This window comes from Chiloscyllium punctatum, chromosome 3 (genome assembly GCF_047496795.1).
Source record: "Chiloscyllium punctatum isolate Juve2018m chromosome 3, sChiPun1.3, whole genome shotgun sequence".
Classification (NCBI taxonomy): Eukaryota; Metazoa; Chordata; class Chondrichthyes; order Orectolobiformes; family Hemiscylliidae; genus Chiloscyllium; species Chiloscyllium punctatum.
In genome coordinates this window covers 15076728-15091642 of record NC_092741.1, presented here as the reverse complement: position 1 = coordinate 15091642, position 14915 = coordinate 15076728, and the positions used below count along the sequence as shown (strand labels likewise).

At 42.6% G+C, this 14915-nt stretch overlaps 1 protein-coding gene across 1 annotated transcript in view; it reads right to left on the bottom strand.

Moving 5' to 3' along the window:
- Positions 1-14915, bottom strand: part of LOC140453953 (dynein axonemal heavy chain 8-like) — a 1210036-nt gene that overhangs the window by 634230 nt on the left and 560891 nt on the right. Inside the window, exon 30 of the mRNA XM_072548830.1 lies at positions 1066-1192. Within this exon, the coding sequence (XP_072404931.1) occupies positions 1066-1192 (127 nt within the window). The remainder of the gene's footprint in view (positions 1-1065; positions 1193-14915) is intronic.

Sequence of the window (14915 nt, the reverse complement as noted above, 5' to 3'; positions counted from 1 at the left end):
ATTTATGTTCTCTTGCAGATTTGTTAAGTCCATATCACATGTTGTCCCCAAGTATTTGTGTATCACCATCAAATTTGCAGACATTCTGCCCCATCCTCCAAGTTATTAGTGTGCATAGTAACTAACTGAGGCCCGAGGTCTGATCCTTGTGCATACCATGAGTTATGTATAGCCAATGTGAAAAAGACCTATAAGTCCAAATTCTCCATCTTCTGCACATTAATTAATCCTGAATCCATACTGTGACAAAACGACCACTACCACTACCACAAGCTTAGCTTCCAGTTTGTACAATAACCTTTTACGTAACAGCTTATTGAATGCCTTCTGGTAATCTAAATCCAAAACATTAACCCATTCCCCTGTATCAGGTCTGCCTGTTATAGTTTCATTGCATTGTAGAAGATTTGCCAAACATGTATTCCTTTTCACAAAAAGATGCTGACTTGGTTTGATTACATTAAGTTTTTCTAAACATCCTATTTCTTTCTTAAGAATGGACAATTACATTATCTCATTGACAAATGTATGGCTACCTGTCCTTTATTTTCTTGTTTTCTGTGTTCCTCTCTTCTTGAAGAGGGGCATTATGTTTGTGGTTTTCCAATCTGCTGGAACCGTCACCTTAAAACACATTTGCTGCTTATTCTGTGTGACACTGAAGTAGCCCTGTGTTGTAGATTTATCAAATTGAAACCTCACTTTCAGGTATATCTGGTCCTGATCCTGGCATGTCCTCCTGCGTTCTCCATTGAACCAATGTGGCAGCTGAGCCACTCTTCGTGATTGACCAATGAAGTTGATATGTTAAATTAGCGAATGTAAGTTGGGAAAGAATCAAATGTTTCCGTTGTTGTGGGAGATAATTGACCAAGACCAAATCCTTAGAGCAAATAAGAAAACAGCAAACTGTCTCAGTAGAAAGTAATTCCTGAGGTATTGTAGCACAGATTATATTTTTTCCTTCTTGCTTTCCAGGCATAAATGAGACAAAGAACAATTTCTTATGTGTTGCATTAATGAAGAAATGAACTACTGAGAGAGTAAATAAGCATTAGTTCCTACCTGTGTTTAGTTCAATAAAATCTAATGTAATGCTGGAGGGGAGTTCCTCAATCTCCTGTTGGAAATTAGCATAGAACTCTATTTCTGATCGGAATTCATACAGACTGGGATTCCGATCCATGAATTTCTGTGCAAAATTGATCAGAAATAAATTATATAGATAAATGGACTCATGAAAGGTTTTGAGACACTACTTTCAAGAAATTCTATAAACTATTAAAGATGGTGACCACAAATATACAATATTTCATAATATGATCTCATAAGATTATTTCCAGTCTAATTAATCATACAATTTGTCCTGAGAGCTTGGTATATTATTAGAGGGCCTTGTCCCTTGCAGACAGAAAGAACATGTAGACATAATGTTGATATTTCAACTCTGCAAATTACGTGACAGTAATTTCATTTCATTTCATTCAGGCTCATTCCAAAAGACAACATGTTGGCCAACTTGATGCATCCCGATTACACTTTAAATGAGTAGCTTGTTTGGTCATTAGAACAGTTAAAAGTTGACCATGTTATTGTGAGCTGGAGCCTTTTGCATGCCAGATTGGGTCAGGATAACAGATTTTCTATTCGAAAGTATATGTGTAAATCAGAAGGGATTTTACAATAATCAATGATCGTTGTCATGATCATCATTACTGGGACAAGTCAATCTGCCCACTTTAACATTCAGAGTTCACTTTACAACCAATCAACAATTTCTCCTCTTAAAGCTTAGATTTTTTTATCCCTTTAATTTGGTATTGCTTGAGAATTGATCTGACAAGACCATATGGAGCTGATGTGGGAAAACTGAGTCTGGTCTGTCATTCAAAGAATCATGGTTGACCTTGTAATCCCCAAGGAGGATAAAGTGAGGATTGTAGATGCTGGTGATCAGAGTCAAAGAGTGTTGTGCTGGAAAAGCACAGCCAGTCAGGCAGCATCCGAGGAGCATAAGCTCGACATTTCGGGCATAAGCTCTTCAATAGGAATTAGGCTTGTGGGCCAAGGGGGCTGTGTGATAAATGGGAGAGGCGTGGGGCTGGAGGAAAGGTTGCTGAGAATGATAGGTAGATGAAGGTGGGGGTGAAAGTGATAGGTTGGAGAGGGGATTGGAGCAGATAGGTTGGAAGGAAGATGGACAGGTAGGAACATTCAAGAAGGTGATGCTGAGTTGGAAGGGGGGAGGTGAAATGGGGAAACTGGTGAAACCCATGTTGATCCCATGTGGTTGGAGGGTCCCATGGCGGAAAACGATGTGTTCTTCCTTCAGGCGTCAGGTGGTTAGGGTTTGGCAGTGGAGGAGGCCCAGGACCTGCATGTTCTTAATGGAATGGGATGGAGATTTAAAGTGTTCAGTCACAGGGCAGTGGGGTTGGTTAGTGCAGGTGTCCCAGAGATGTTCTCTGAAATAATCCACAAGTTGTTGTCCTATCTCCCCGATGTTGAGGAGACCACATCGGGTACAACAGATGCAGTAGATGACGTGTGTGGAAGTACAGGTAGATTTCTGTTGGATGTGGAAGGATCCCTTGGGGTTTTGGACAGAGTTGAGAGGGGACGTGTGGGTGCAGGTTTTGCACTTCTTGTGAATGGCAGGGAAAGGTGTTGGGAGGGGAGAGTAGGTTGGTGGGGGGGCGTGGACATGACAAGCGAGTCGCGGAGAGAATTGTCTCTCGAAATGCAAATGGGGACAGGGAATTATATTTCTGGTGGTGGGATCTATTTGTAGGTGGCAGAAATGGTGGAGGATGATGCGGTACGTCCAGAGGTTTGGGGTTGGAAGGTGAGGACCAGGGGGACTCTGTTGCGACTGGAGAGTTGGGATTCAAGGGCAGAGGTGCAGGAAGTGGAGGAGATGTGCTGGAGGGCATTGTTGACCACGTGAGATGGCAAATTCCAGTCTTTGATAAAGGAGGCCATCTGGGATGTTCTATGGTGGAATCAGTTCTCCTGGGAGCAGATGCAGCGGAGGATTTGTGAATAAGGGATAGCATTTTTATAGGAGGCAGAGTGGGAGGAGGTGTAGTCCAAGTAGCAGTGGGAGTCCGTAGGTTTGTATTAGATGTCCGTGTTGAGTCAGTCACTGGAAATGGAGATGGAGAGGTGCAGGGAGGGGAGGGAGGTGACTGAAATAGTCCAGGTGAACTTGTTTAAAACTAAAATTGGGCCCTTGAATACAGAAACAGGGGAATATATTACAGGGAACAAAGAAATGGCAGAAGAATTGAATTGGTACTTCAGATCTGTGTTCATTGGGGAAGACAAGCAATCTCCCTGAGGTAACAGTGGCTAAAGGACCTGAACTTAAGGGAATTTATATTAGCCAGGAATTGGTGTTGGAGAGACTGTTAGGTCTGAAGGCTGATAAGTCCCCGGGGCCTGATGGTCTACATCCCAGGGTACTGAAGGAGCTGGCTTGAGAAATCGTGGATGCATTGGTGATTATTTTCCAGAGTTCGATAGATTCAGGATCAGTTCCTTCGGATTGGAGGATGGCTAATGTTGTACCACATTTTAAGAAAGGTGGGAGAGAGAAAGCAGGAAATTATAGACCAGTTAGTCTGATCTCAGTGGTGGGAAAGATGCTGGAGTCTATTCTAAAGGATGAAATTACGACACATCTGGATAGTAGTAACAGGAGAGGTCAGAGTCAGCATGGATTTATGAAGGGGAAATCATGCTAGACTAACCTTCTAGAATTTTTTGAGGATGTAACTCTGAAGATGGATGAGGGAGATCCAGTGGATGTAGTATACCTGGACTTTCAGAAAGCTTTTGATAAAGTCCCACATAGGAGGTTAGTGAGCAAAATTAGGGTGCATGGTATTGGGGGAAAAGTACTAACTTGGATTGAAAGTTGGTTGGCTGACAGGAAACAAAGAATAGTGATAAACGGCTTCATTTCGGAATGGCGGACAGTGACCAGTGGGGTAACGCAGGGATCAATGCTGGGACCGCAGCTTTTTGCAATATATGTTAATGATATAGAAGATGGTATTTGTAACAACATTAGCAAATTTGCTGATGATACTAAGCTGGGTGGGCAGGGTGAAATGTGAGGAGGATGTTAGGAGATTACAGGATGACCTGGACAGGTTAGGTGAGTGGTCAGATGACTGGCAGATGCAGTTTAATGTGGATAAATGTATGGTTATCCACTTTGGTGGCAAGAACAGGAAGGCAGATTACTACCTAAATGGAATCAATTTAGGTAAAGCAGCAGTACAAAGAGATCTGGTGTTCTTGTACACCAGTCAATGAAGGTAAGCATGCAGGTACAACAGGTAGTGAAGAAGGCTAATAGCATGCTGGCCTTCATAACAAGAAGGATTGAGTATAGAAGCAAAGAGGTTCTTCTGAAGTTGTACAGGGCCCTGGTGAGACCACACCTGGAGTACTGTGTGCAGTTCTGGTCTCCAAATTTGAGGAAAGACATTCTGGCTATTTAGGGAGTGCAGCGTAGGTTCACGAGGTCAATTCCTGGAATGGCTGGACTACTTTACACTGAAAGACTTGAGCGACTGGGCTTGTATACCCTTGAGTTTAGAAGACTGAGAGGAGATCTGATTGAGACATATAAGATTATTAAAGGATTGGACACTCTGGAGGCAGTAAGCATGTTTCCGCTGATGGGTGAGTGCCAAACCAGAGGACACAGCTTAAAAATACAGGGTAGACCATTTAGGACAGAGATGAAGAGAAATTTCTTCACCCAGAGAGTGGTGGCTGTGCGGACTGCTCTTCCCCAGAGGGCAGTGGAGGCCCAGTCTCTGGATTCATTTAAGAAAGAGTTGGATAGAGCTCTCAAGGATAGTGGAATCAAGGGTTATGGAGATAAGGCAGGAACAGGTTACTGATTAAGGATGATCAGCCATGATCATATTGAATGGTGGTGCAGGCTCGAAGGGCAGAATGGCCTACTCCTGCACCTATTGTCTATTGTCTATTGTTTGTGAAGTTGATGAGCTGTTCAACCTCCTCATGGGAGCACGAGGTAGCACCGATGCAGTCATCGATATGGCAGAGGAAAAGGTGGGGAATGGTGCCGGTGGAACGGAAGATGAATTGTCCCACATACCCGCTGAAGAGGCAGGCATAGCTGGGTCCCATGTGGGTACCCATGGCTACCTCTTTGGTCTGGAGGAAGTGGGACGATTGGAAGGAGAAGTTATTGAGGGTGAGGATCAATTCAGCCAGTCGAATGAGACTTTCAGTGGAAGGGAACTGGTTGGGTTGGCATGAGAGGAAGAAAAGTAGGGCTTGGAGGCCTTCATCATGGCGGATAGATGTGTATAGGGATTGGAATTCCATGGTGAAGATAAGGTGTTGGGGGCTGGGGAAATGCAAGTTATGGAGGAGGTGGAGGGCATGGATGGTGTCCCAAAGGTAGGTGGGCAGTTCCTGGACTAAGGGGAACAGGATGGTGTCAAGGTATTCAGGGATATGTTTGGTGAGGCAGGAGCAGGCGGAGATGCTGAGTCGACTGGGGCTGTCAGGTTTGAGGATTCTGGGTCGGAGGTAGAATTGGGTGGTGCAGGATTCCTGGACTATGAGGTTGGAGGCTGTGGATGGGAGATCCTCAGAAGTGATGAGGTTTGGATGGTCTGGGAGATGATGGCTTGGTGATGGAAGATGAGTTTGTGGCGAGGGGGAAGTAGGAGGAGGTGTCCGCAAGTTGGCACCTGGAATGGTCCTACGTGTCTATCTTCCTTCCCAACTATCTGTTCCACTCCCTTCTCTGATCTATCACTTTCACCCCCATTTTCATTTACCTATCACATTCCCAGCTACCTTACCCCCAGCCTCACCCCGCTCCCATTTATCTCTCAGCCCCCTGGCCCACAAGCCTCATTCCAGGGCTTATGCCTGAAACGTCAAGTCTCCTGCCCTTCGGATGCTGCCTGACCGGCTGTACCACACTCTATTTCTTTCTCTACCTTGAATATTCTTATCTCAGAAGCTTCTGTGGTAAAGAATTCCATGGACTATCTACTCACTGAGATAAGAAATGCCTCTTTTTTTCTGTTTTAAGTAGTCCCTACTCTAAGATTTTGTACTCTGGCCCAAAACTCTCCAAAAAAGATTCAACAAACTCTCCAAAGCTATCAACCTTGGTCTGAAAGTCAGGTAAATTGGAGTATTGTCATACTTTGAAAAAACACTTTAACATTTCGTACGACTCTGGCATGTTAACAATGTGGCAGACAGTAGTGCGTAGAACACTCCAGCGGAGGCCTACGAAGTATCTTATGTAAATTCAACATCACTCTTGTACTCGATGCCCTATTAATAAAGTTGAGGATGGTGTATGCTTTATTAATTACTTTCTCTGCCTTTCCCACCATCCATGTCCTGATTTCTAAGTCCTCCTAGCTTGCTTTTGTATCCAATGTAATGAATACTAATGCAAACTTCACCTGCCATCTCTATTTTTCATGATCAAATTTCTAGTCTCACTGGATCACCATTCACTTTGTTAACTGTTTGTACTCAAAATATTTATAGTAACCCTTTCTGTTTTTTATTATTTCTGGCTAAGTTTTCTCATATTCTATTCCTTTTCCTCTTTATTAATTCTTTAATCATTCTTTGCTGATTTATATATCCTTTTGATATCTAGTGTCTTTGGAACTACCAATCACAGAATCACAGTTTACAATTTTCTAAATTTAGTGTCATTTGCAATCTTTGAAACTTTTATCTGAACACCAAGTTCTACATCATTAATATAGATCAGAAAAAAAAGAGAGGTTCAGATAGCTCAGTTGGCTGGATGGCTGTTTTATGAAACAAAGTTATACCAACAGGTTCAATTATTCTCTCAGTTGTGATAAAGGTCCTTCCTTCACAACCTTACCCCTTACCTGAGTCAGCCTCAGGTTAAACTATCACAAGGTTGCTTTCTCTAATAATAGAGTAGACCCCTGGTCCTGTGTTATGACACAGAGATAGCAATAAAACCAAATCAGCCTTGCCATCACTGGATTCACAATATAATAAAATTGAAGCACTTAGTGATGCTAAATAGTTTTTAACCAGACTTTACAAATAACAGGGGCAGCACAGAGGCTTAGTGGTTATCACTGCTGCCTCACAGCACCAGGGACCCGGGTTTAATTCCAGCCTTGGGTGACTGTCTGTGTGGGTTTCCTCTGGGTGCTCCGATTTCTTCCCACAATCCAAAGATGTGCAGGTTAGGTGAACTGGTCATGTGAAATTGCCCATAGTGTTGAACATGCCCTCCCACTTGAATTCCCCACTCCATCAAGGACATGCAGGTCCTGGGCTTCCGCCATCGCCACACTCTAACCTGGAGGAAGAATGCCTCACTTTCTGCCTTGGGTCCCCCAACCACATGGTATCAATGTGGATTTCACCAGTTTCCTCATTTCTCCTTCCCTCACCTTATCCAAGTTCCAACCTTCCAACTTGGGACCACCCTCATGACTTGTCCTCCTATCCGTCTTCCTTCCCACCTATCTGCTCCACCCTCCTCTCTGACCTATCACCATTACCCCAACCTCCATCTACCTGTCGCACTCTCAGCTACCTTTCTCATAGCCCCGTCCCCTTCGACATTTCGGACAAAAGCCTTTCATCAGCTATTCTTGATAAAGGGCTTTTGCCCGAAATGTCGATTTTCCTGCTCCTCAGATGCTGCCTGACCTGCTGTGCTTTTCCAGACTCTAATCTAGACTCTGGATGTGCATAGAGTTCATTCTTCAAATATAGGGTGAAGATTGAAAAACTGCACACACATTTTGCAATACACAGACTCCCAAAGGTGTTGGTGTCATGAAGATGTGGGTGATTGTACTTTTAAGAGAGTTAAAAGCTAGCAGAACTACATGACAGCTCCAAGTGTTCTCAATAAAGTAACAATGTAACACTTGGTTGAAAGCTAGGTTAGCTGGGTTGCCTCGGAATGACAAAACAGGTTTGAATTAGGCCAACTAGTTTAAATTATACCCCTAAAATTACCAAACTCCAATCAAATTTGAATTTAGTATAGTGAGGTATTTGCTGCACTGTCAATTGAGGGGCCAGGATACTATGAAGAGGTTACACTCGCTATTTTAAGTACTTATGAATTGGTACCAGAAGCGTACAGGCAGCAGTTCAGAAACATAAAGAAGGAACCAGGTCAGACTCATGTTGAGTTCGAAAAAATTAAATATAGTCATTTTGATAGATGGGTGCATACTTTCAAAATAGATAAGACCTTTGAGGCTCTACGAGAGATTATTCTGCTGGAGGAGTTTAAAAACTCACTTCCAGAGATTGTAAGAATTCACGTAGAGGAACAGAAAATTTAGGAAGTGGGAAGGGCAGCAGAATTAGCAGATGAGGACATGTTGGTGCAAAAGACAAGCTTCTAGCCAGAATTTCATCCTGTGAGGAATAGAAGTTGAGAGAAGGGGATATCCTACACTGCGAAACCAAGAGTTTACCACAGGATAAAAAGGAAACCCAAGAGGGTGGAAAGGAAGTGAAAGGCCTCAAGTGTTTCCACTGTGGTAAAATGGGACAAGTCACAGTGCTGGTCATTAAAGAAAGGCATTCATGAAATTAGTAAAGGAGACCCTAAGAAGAGCTGAGGAGCTACAGGAGATTGCAGAGCCTAGGGAGGAGCTGGATATGGAATTAGTGTCTGGTCTCTACAAAGAATTTGTCTCTGTGGGTAAAATTTACTCAGAACAAACAGGGGGAGAAGGACAGAAAGTTTTAATTTTTGAGAAATACAGGATCTAACCAGTCACTGATAGTAAGAGATGAATGAATATGCACTCTTTCTGATCTGTTACCCTAGAGTGTGGTAATTTGTGGATAGATGGACAGAAATTTAGCACTCCCTTGTGTAAGATCATGTTGGAGTGCTAACTCAAGACTGGGGAAGTTACAGGAAGAGTGATTGACAGAATGTCAGTTCCAGGAAATCAGTTTGTACTTGGGAATGATTTGGCAGGATCCATGGTTGGAGTGACACACCTTGTCATGGAGAAGCCCAAGGAAGACCAAGAAACTAAGGAGTTAAAAACAGAAATATCCTGGTATTTTCCCAGACAGTGGGGCAACCAAATCCCATTATCATTAGTCACAGCATGAAGCAAAAAGTAAAGTGAAAGATGAAGGAGTTGAGGTTCAGTTAGTCGATCCCTGTTTGATGTAATAGTGCAGGAAAAACCTGAACAGGCAGAAGGTCAGATGGAAGTGTTTATTCCTGAAAGGCTAAGAGACTTGCAACAGCAAGACAAGGTGATAAATGTGGATGTATACTCCGAAAAGGAGGCAGAGGATATTCTGGAAGGTCAGTATCTGAAAGATAGAATCCATAAAACCATGGCAGGTTAGTGCAGAGGACAAATGGGCTGAAGTGCACCAAACAGTGTTGTCGGTAGCACACAGACAGGAAGTGTTACAGGTAGCACATTAACTATCTGTAGGAGGTCACCTCGGGGTAAGAAAGACTTAGGTGAAGGTATAAAAACATTTTTTATTCTCCTGGAATACACAAGGATATGGTTAACTATTGCCATACATGTCATACATGCCAAATGGTAGCTAAGGCACGGTAGTAATAAAACCAGCACATTTATTACAAATTCCCGCATTTAAAAAACCTTTCATGCGGGTTATAACTGATTGTGCAGGTTCTCTCCTGAGAATTAAAAGTGGGACCCAGTACTTGCTAACCAGAATGGATGTATCTACCAGATTTCCAGAGGCAATTCCATTACGGAGTATCAAGGCAAAAAAAAGGTTGTAGATGAGTTAGTAGCTTTCTTCACACGGTATGGGCTACCCAGAGAAATTCAGTCGGATGAAGGGTCAAATTTTACTCCTAGGCTGTTTAAGGAGGTTATGGATAGCTTAGGTATACAGCACTTTAAATCCAGTGCTATCATCCCAAATCCCAGGGAGCTTTAGAAGACCTTGAAGACCATGTTGAGAGCATCCTGTCAGGATTGCCTGAATGATTGGGACAAAGGTATCCCTTCGTAATGTTTGTCATTAGAGATGCCCCAAATGAATCGACTCAGTTCACTTCCTTCAAGTTAATATTCAGGCATGAAGTGAGAGGCCCTTTGAAATTAAAGAAAAATTGACAGGACTAAAGTCGGAGATCTCACACTTAGATTATGTATTGGAGGTGAAGGAGAGATTAAATAGAGTAGGTGAGTTAGCTAAACAGCACCTAAAGAGGGCAGTGTATAGAATGAAGCAGATGGCAGATAAAAGCTCTGAGACTCGGACGTTTTCCCAAGGGGATGATGTGCTAGTACTGTTACCAATGATAGGAGATCACTTCAAAGCCAGGTTTAGTGGTCCCTATCAAATTGAAAAAAAGTTGAGTCAGGTGAACTATCTGGTAAAAATGCCAGATAGAGAAAAAAGGTATCGGCATGTCGTGTGAACATGTTGAAACCATATTATACTGGAGAGAAGGAACTGGAGAAACAGGTGTTAGTTATTGCCCTGCAGAGTGGGGGATTAAATTCAGATGATATGGATTTTGAGGTGCCTCAAAATAGATGAAAAAATGATGAAGTCCCTGAGGAGTGGTATCGGTTTGTAAGCAAAGTGTCTCAGGAGCATAGAGTGCAGGTGAAAGCTTTGTTACTGCAGTATAAGGACATCTGTAAGAATCAGATGGGGAGGACTAATGCTATTATACATGAAATAGATGTAGGGAATACTGTTCTGATAAAACAACATCTCTACCAGCATAATTCTTTCAAAGCCAGACAGGTCCAGGTGGAGGCCATGTTTGATGAGGATATCATCGAACCAAGCCAGAACGAGTGGAGTTCGTCGATCATCTTAGTTCCCAAACCGGACAGGACTTAACGATTCTGCATGGATTATTGGAAGATCAACGCTGTTACAAAATCGGACTCATATCCAATTCCTCGATTGGAGGACTGCATTGAGAAAATCGGACAAACCAGTTACATCGCCAAGTTGGACTTAATGTGTGGTTACTGGCAGGTACCTTTATCATAGACGGCGAAAGAAATTACTGCGTTTGTAACCTCAAATAGGTTATATCAGTTTAAAGTGGTGCCTTTTGGAATGAAGAATGCAATTGCCACATTCCAAAGACTCAAGAACAGAGTTGTGGCTGGGTTAACAATCTGTGCAGTCTATTTGGATGATGTAGTGATCTTTAGTAAGTCCTGAAAAGATCACATGGTACAGTTGGCAGAGTTCTTTGAACGACTATTGGAAGCAAAACTGGTGATAAACTTAAATAAAATCGAATCCGCAAAAGCAGAGGTGACGTTCTTGGGACATTACATTGGTCATGGAAGGTTGACCCTATGGAATGCAAAGACGAAGGCCATTAAAGAACTTCCATGACCAACCTTGAAGAAGAGGTGCTTTGATTCTTAGAACTCAGCAGATTCTATCAGAAGTTTGTTCCAAACTTCAGCAGTGTCGTGGTACCATTAATCAGTTTGCTGAAAAAGAACACCAAGTTTCGGTGGACAGAACAATGCCAGGAGGCATTCAACCATCTGAAATCAATATTAATCACCAAACCAGTTTTAGGTATACCAAATTTTTTAAACCTTTTAATGTTGCCATCGATGCTGGTGACATTGGAGTTGGAGTTGTACTCCTACAGGAAGATGAGGATGGGATTGAACTGCCAGTTGGTTACCTTTCAAAGAAGATCAATATCCAACAAAGGAAATACTCCACGAATTACTGAGTTTGATACTGGCCTTACAACATTTTAATGTATATGTCACGAACAATGTGTCGGAGAGGGTTGGGAACACAGATCACAACCCGCTTACATTCCTAGAACGCTTTAAAGACAAGAATATGAGACTATTTCATTGGGAGTCTTATGTTACATACTTCTAATTTTAAAATTGCACAAGTTGTGGGTCCTAAGAATGCAAACGCAGATGCGTTATCACAGATTTAACTGATAAAGTTAGTTATATGGGAAGAAGTTAAGGTGAACTTAAATTAAAGTTATCTGTATGTTAGGGTAATGTTTTTAAAGAATAGAGAAAAAACAATAAAGCCATCTTTTCATTATGATGGTTCATTTTTTTCTTAAGAGGGGAGGTGTTATAAAGATGTGGGTGTACTATACCTTTAAGAGAGTTAAAGTCTAGCAGAAATACCTGACAATACCAAGTGTTCTCAATAAGGTAACAATGTAACACTTGGTCAAAAGCTAAATTAGCTGGGTTACCTGGAAATGACAAACTGATTTGAATTAGGCCAATCAGTTTAAATTATACCCCCCAAAATCTCCAAACTCCAATCAAGTTTGAATTTAGTATACTGACAATCTTAAAAGCCAATGACACAATTCAATGCTTTGGGAGGGGGAGGGGAGTATAGACTGGGGAAAATTTAACAGTTGAGGGGAGAATTGCCATGTCATGGACATGTAGAGACTGCCCAAAAAATAGCTTGCTTAAAGGTACCTTTATCGATCTGTGACCTGTGAAGTGTAATCCCTACAAAGAAGAGAAGACAGAGGAAGATCCAAATAGATGATTCAACAGCTGGCTGGTTTTGAAAACTTGAATTTCTGGTAAATCTTAATTGGGCCATTCTATTGGACTAGTATTATTAAAAGGGAAGATAAAAGATAAATAGTTGTTAGTTAATTATTCTCTGTTATATTTTCAAAAATAAAGTTGTTAATTTTTACTTTAAATAGTTCTTGGCCTCTCGGATTTTCACAGATTACTGCACGGGATAAATCCTTTCTGGTTTGAATTAAGCAGGAGGGTTTACCTGTGTCGTAACATTGGTCACAGACAACAGACCATCGTTTACCAGCTGGGAATTGGAATTTTGTATATGAGGGCAGCTCCATGCTATCCCTTGTCCAATGGTCTGGTGGAAAGAACAGTCCAAACTTCAAAGGGAGGTTAAAAGAAACAGCCTACAGCTTCACTTGATACCAAACTGATTTGATTCCTCTTTGATTAAAGGACCACCAGTCATGAAATTACAGGGATAGCTCCAGCAGAGTTGCTGATGGGAGAAAACTCCTATTAAATCTGATCTTCCCGGACCTAGAGGGAAGGATGAAATGACATCAAGAACACCAATTCCAGAAAGAAGACTCTGCTAAGTGAGAGGTGCAGTTTACTTCAGGGGATGCAGTTTGGTACTGAAACCATGGGAATGGCCCTTCATGGGTAAGAGGCATGGTCGATGCAAGGTCAGGTCCCACGACATACAACGTTTGGGTAGGTGAGGTGGTTCTGAACAAGCAGTGGACTACATAAAATCTGCACCTTTGCAAAAGGGCAGGAGCAAAACATACCTGCCCCTCAGAATATCCGACAAGGCTGTCAGAACCCACTGCACCGTGCATCAAAGAAATCTCTGAGGATCTGATGGATTCAGCAGCCATCTCAGCCTCGCCAGCTTCACCGCTTGAGGCACGCTAGCAACAGAGGCAAGCTATGGTCTAGTTCATGCTGCCAGTATCCGAGGAGAAACCACAGGAAAAAGAACAGGTCTTAGAGGGGCAGGGATCTAGTGATTGCAATGACAACAGCCAGACAGATTTTGTAGAATATGATTCCCTGATTGGGACTGTTAACCTCATCCAATCACGAGTCCCGGCTGACAGATATAACAGGAGTGATAAGGAGTCTACTCACTCGAGGACATGATTGTGTTCACTGAGTTAGTGTCGTATACTATGCATATATAAATAAAGGAGGACACAGAGAGCACTGCAGATGATGGAGATCAGAGTTGACAAGTGTGATGTTGGAAATGCACAGCTGGTCAGGCAGCATCTGAGGAGCTGGAGAATTCACGTTTCGAGCATAAGCCCTTTATCAGGAATTATGATCTTCACCCTGATGAAGGGCTTATTCCTGATGAAGGGCTTTTGCCCGATACGTCGATTTCAAAGCTCCTTGGATGCTGCCTGAACTGCTGTGGTCTTCCAGCACCACTGATCCAGAATCTGGTTTCCAGCATCTGCAGTCATTGTTTTTACCTCTTATGCTCAAAATGTCAACTCTCCTGCTCCTCGGAAGCTGCCTGACCGACTGTGCTTTTCTAGTGCCACACTCTTCAACAGGCCAACTTCCAGCATTCTATAACTTTCACATGGTCCATATCAGACATTTCCTTTCACTTCTTAGGCCTCTCCATCTCCACTTCAGAGAATAAACTGTTTACTGCCACCAACTACAAAGCCACTGGTTTCCATAGCTGCCTGACTACAGCTCTTCCCATCCCACAGCCTGTAAGGATTCCATCCCATTCTCTGAGTTCCTTTGACTATGTCATATCTGTTTCGATGATGCCACCTTCCAAAACAGCACTGTTGACATGGCTTTGGTCTTCCAAAACTTTGGTTTCCTGCCCAAGGTGGTTGACGAGGCCCTCAACCGCATTCGACCTATCCGAGAGAAACTACAGGAAAAAGAACGGGTCTTAGAGGGGCAGGGATCTAGTGATTGCAATGACGACAGCCAGACAAATTTTGTAGAATATGATTCCCTGATTGAGACTGTTAACCTCATCCAATCACGAGTCCCGGCTGACAGATATAACAGGAGTGATAAGGAGTCTACTCACTTGAGGACATGGTTGTGTTCACTGAGTCAGTGTCATATATTATGCACATGTAAATAAAGGAGGAGACTGAGAGCACTGCAGATGATGGAGATCAGAGTTGACAAGTGTGATGTTGGAAATGCACAGCTGGTCAGGCAGCATTCGAGGAGCTGGAGAATTCATGTTTCGAGCATAAGCCCTTGCTCCTTCCCATCACTTACAACAGTGTGATTGCGTCCCACTTGTTCTCACTTTTCATTCCACCAGCCTTCACATTCCAAGGATCATCC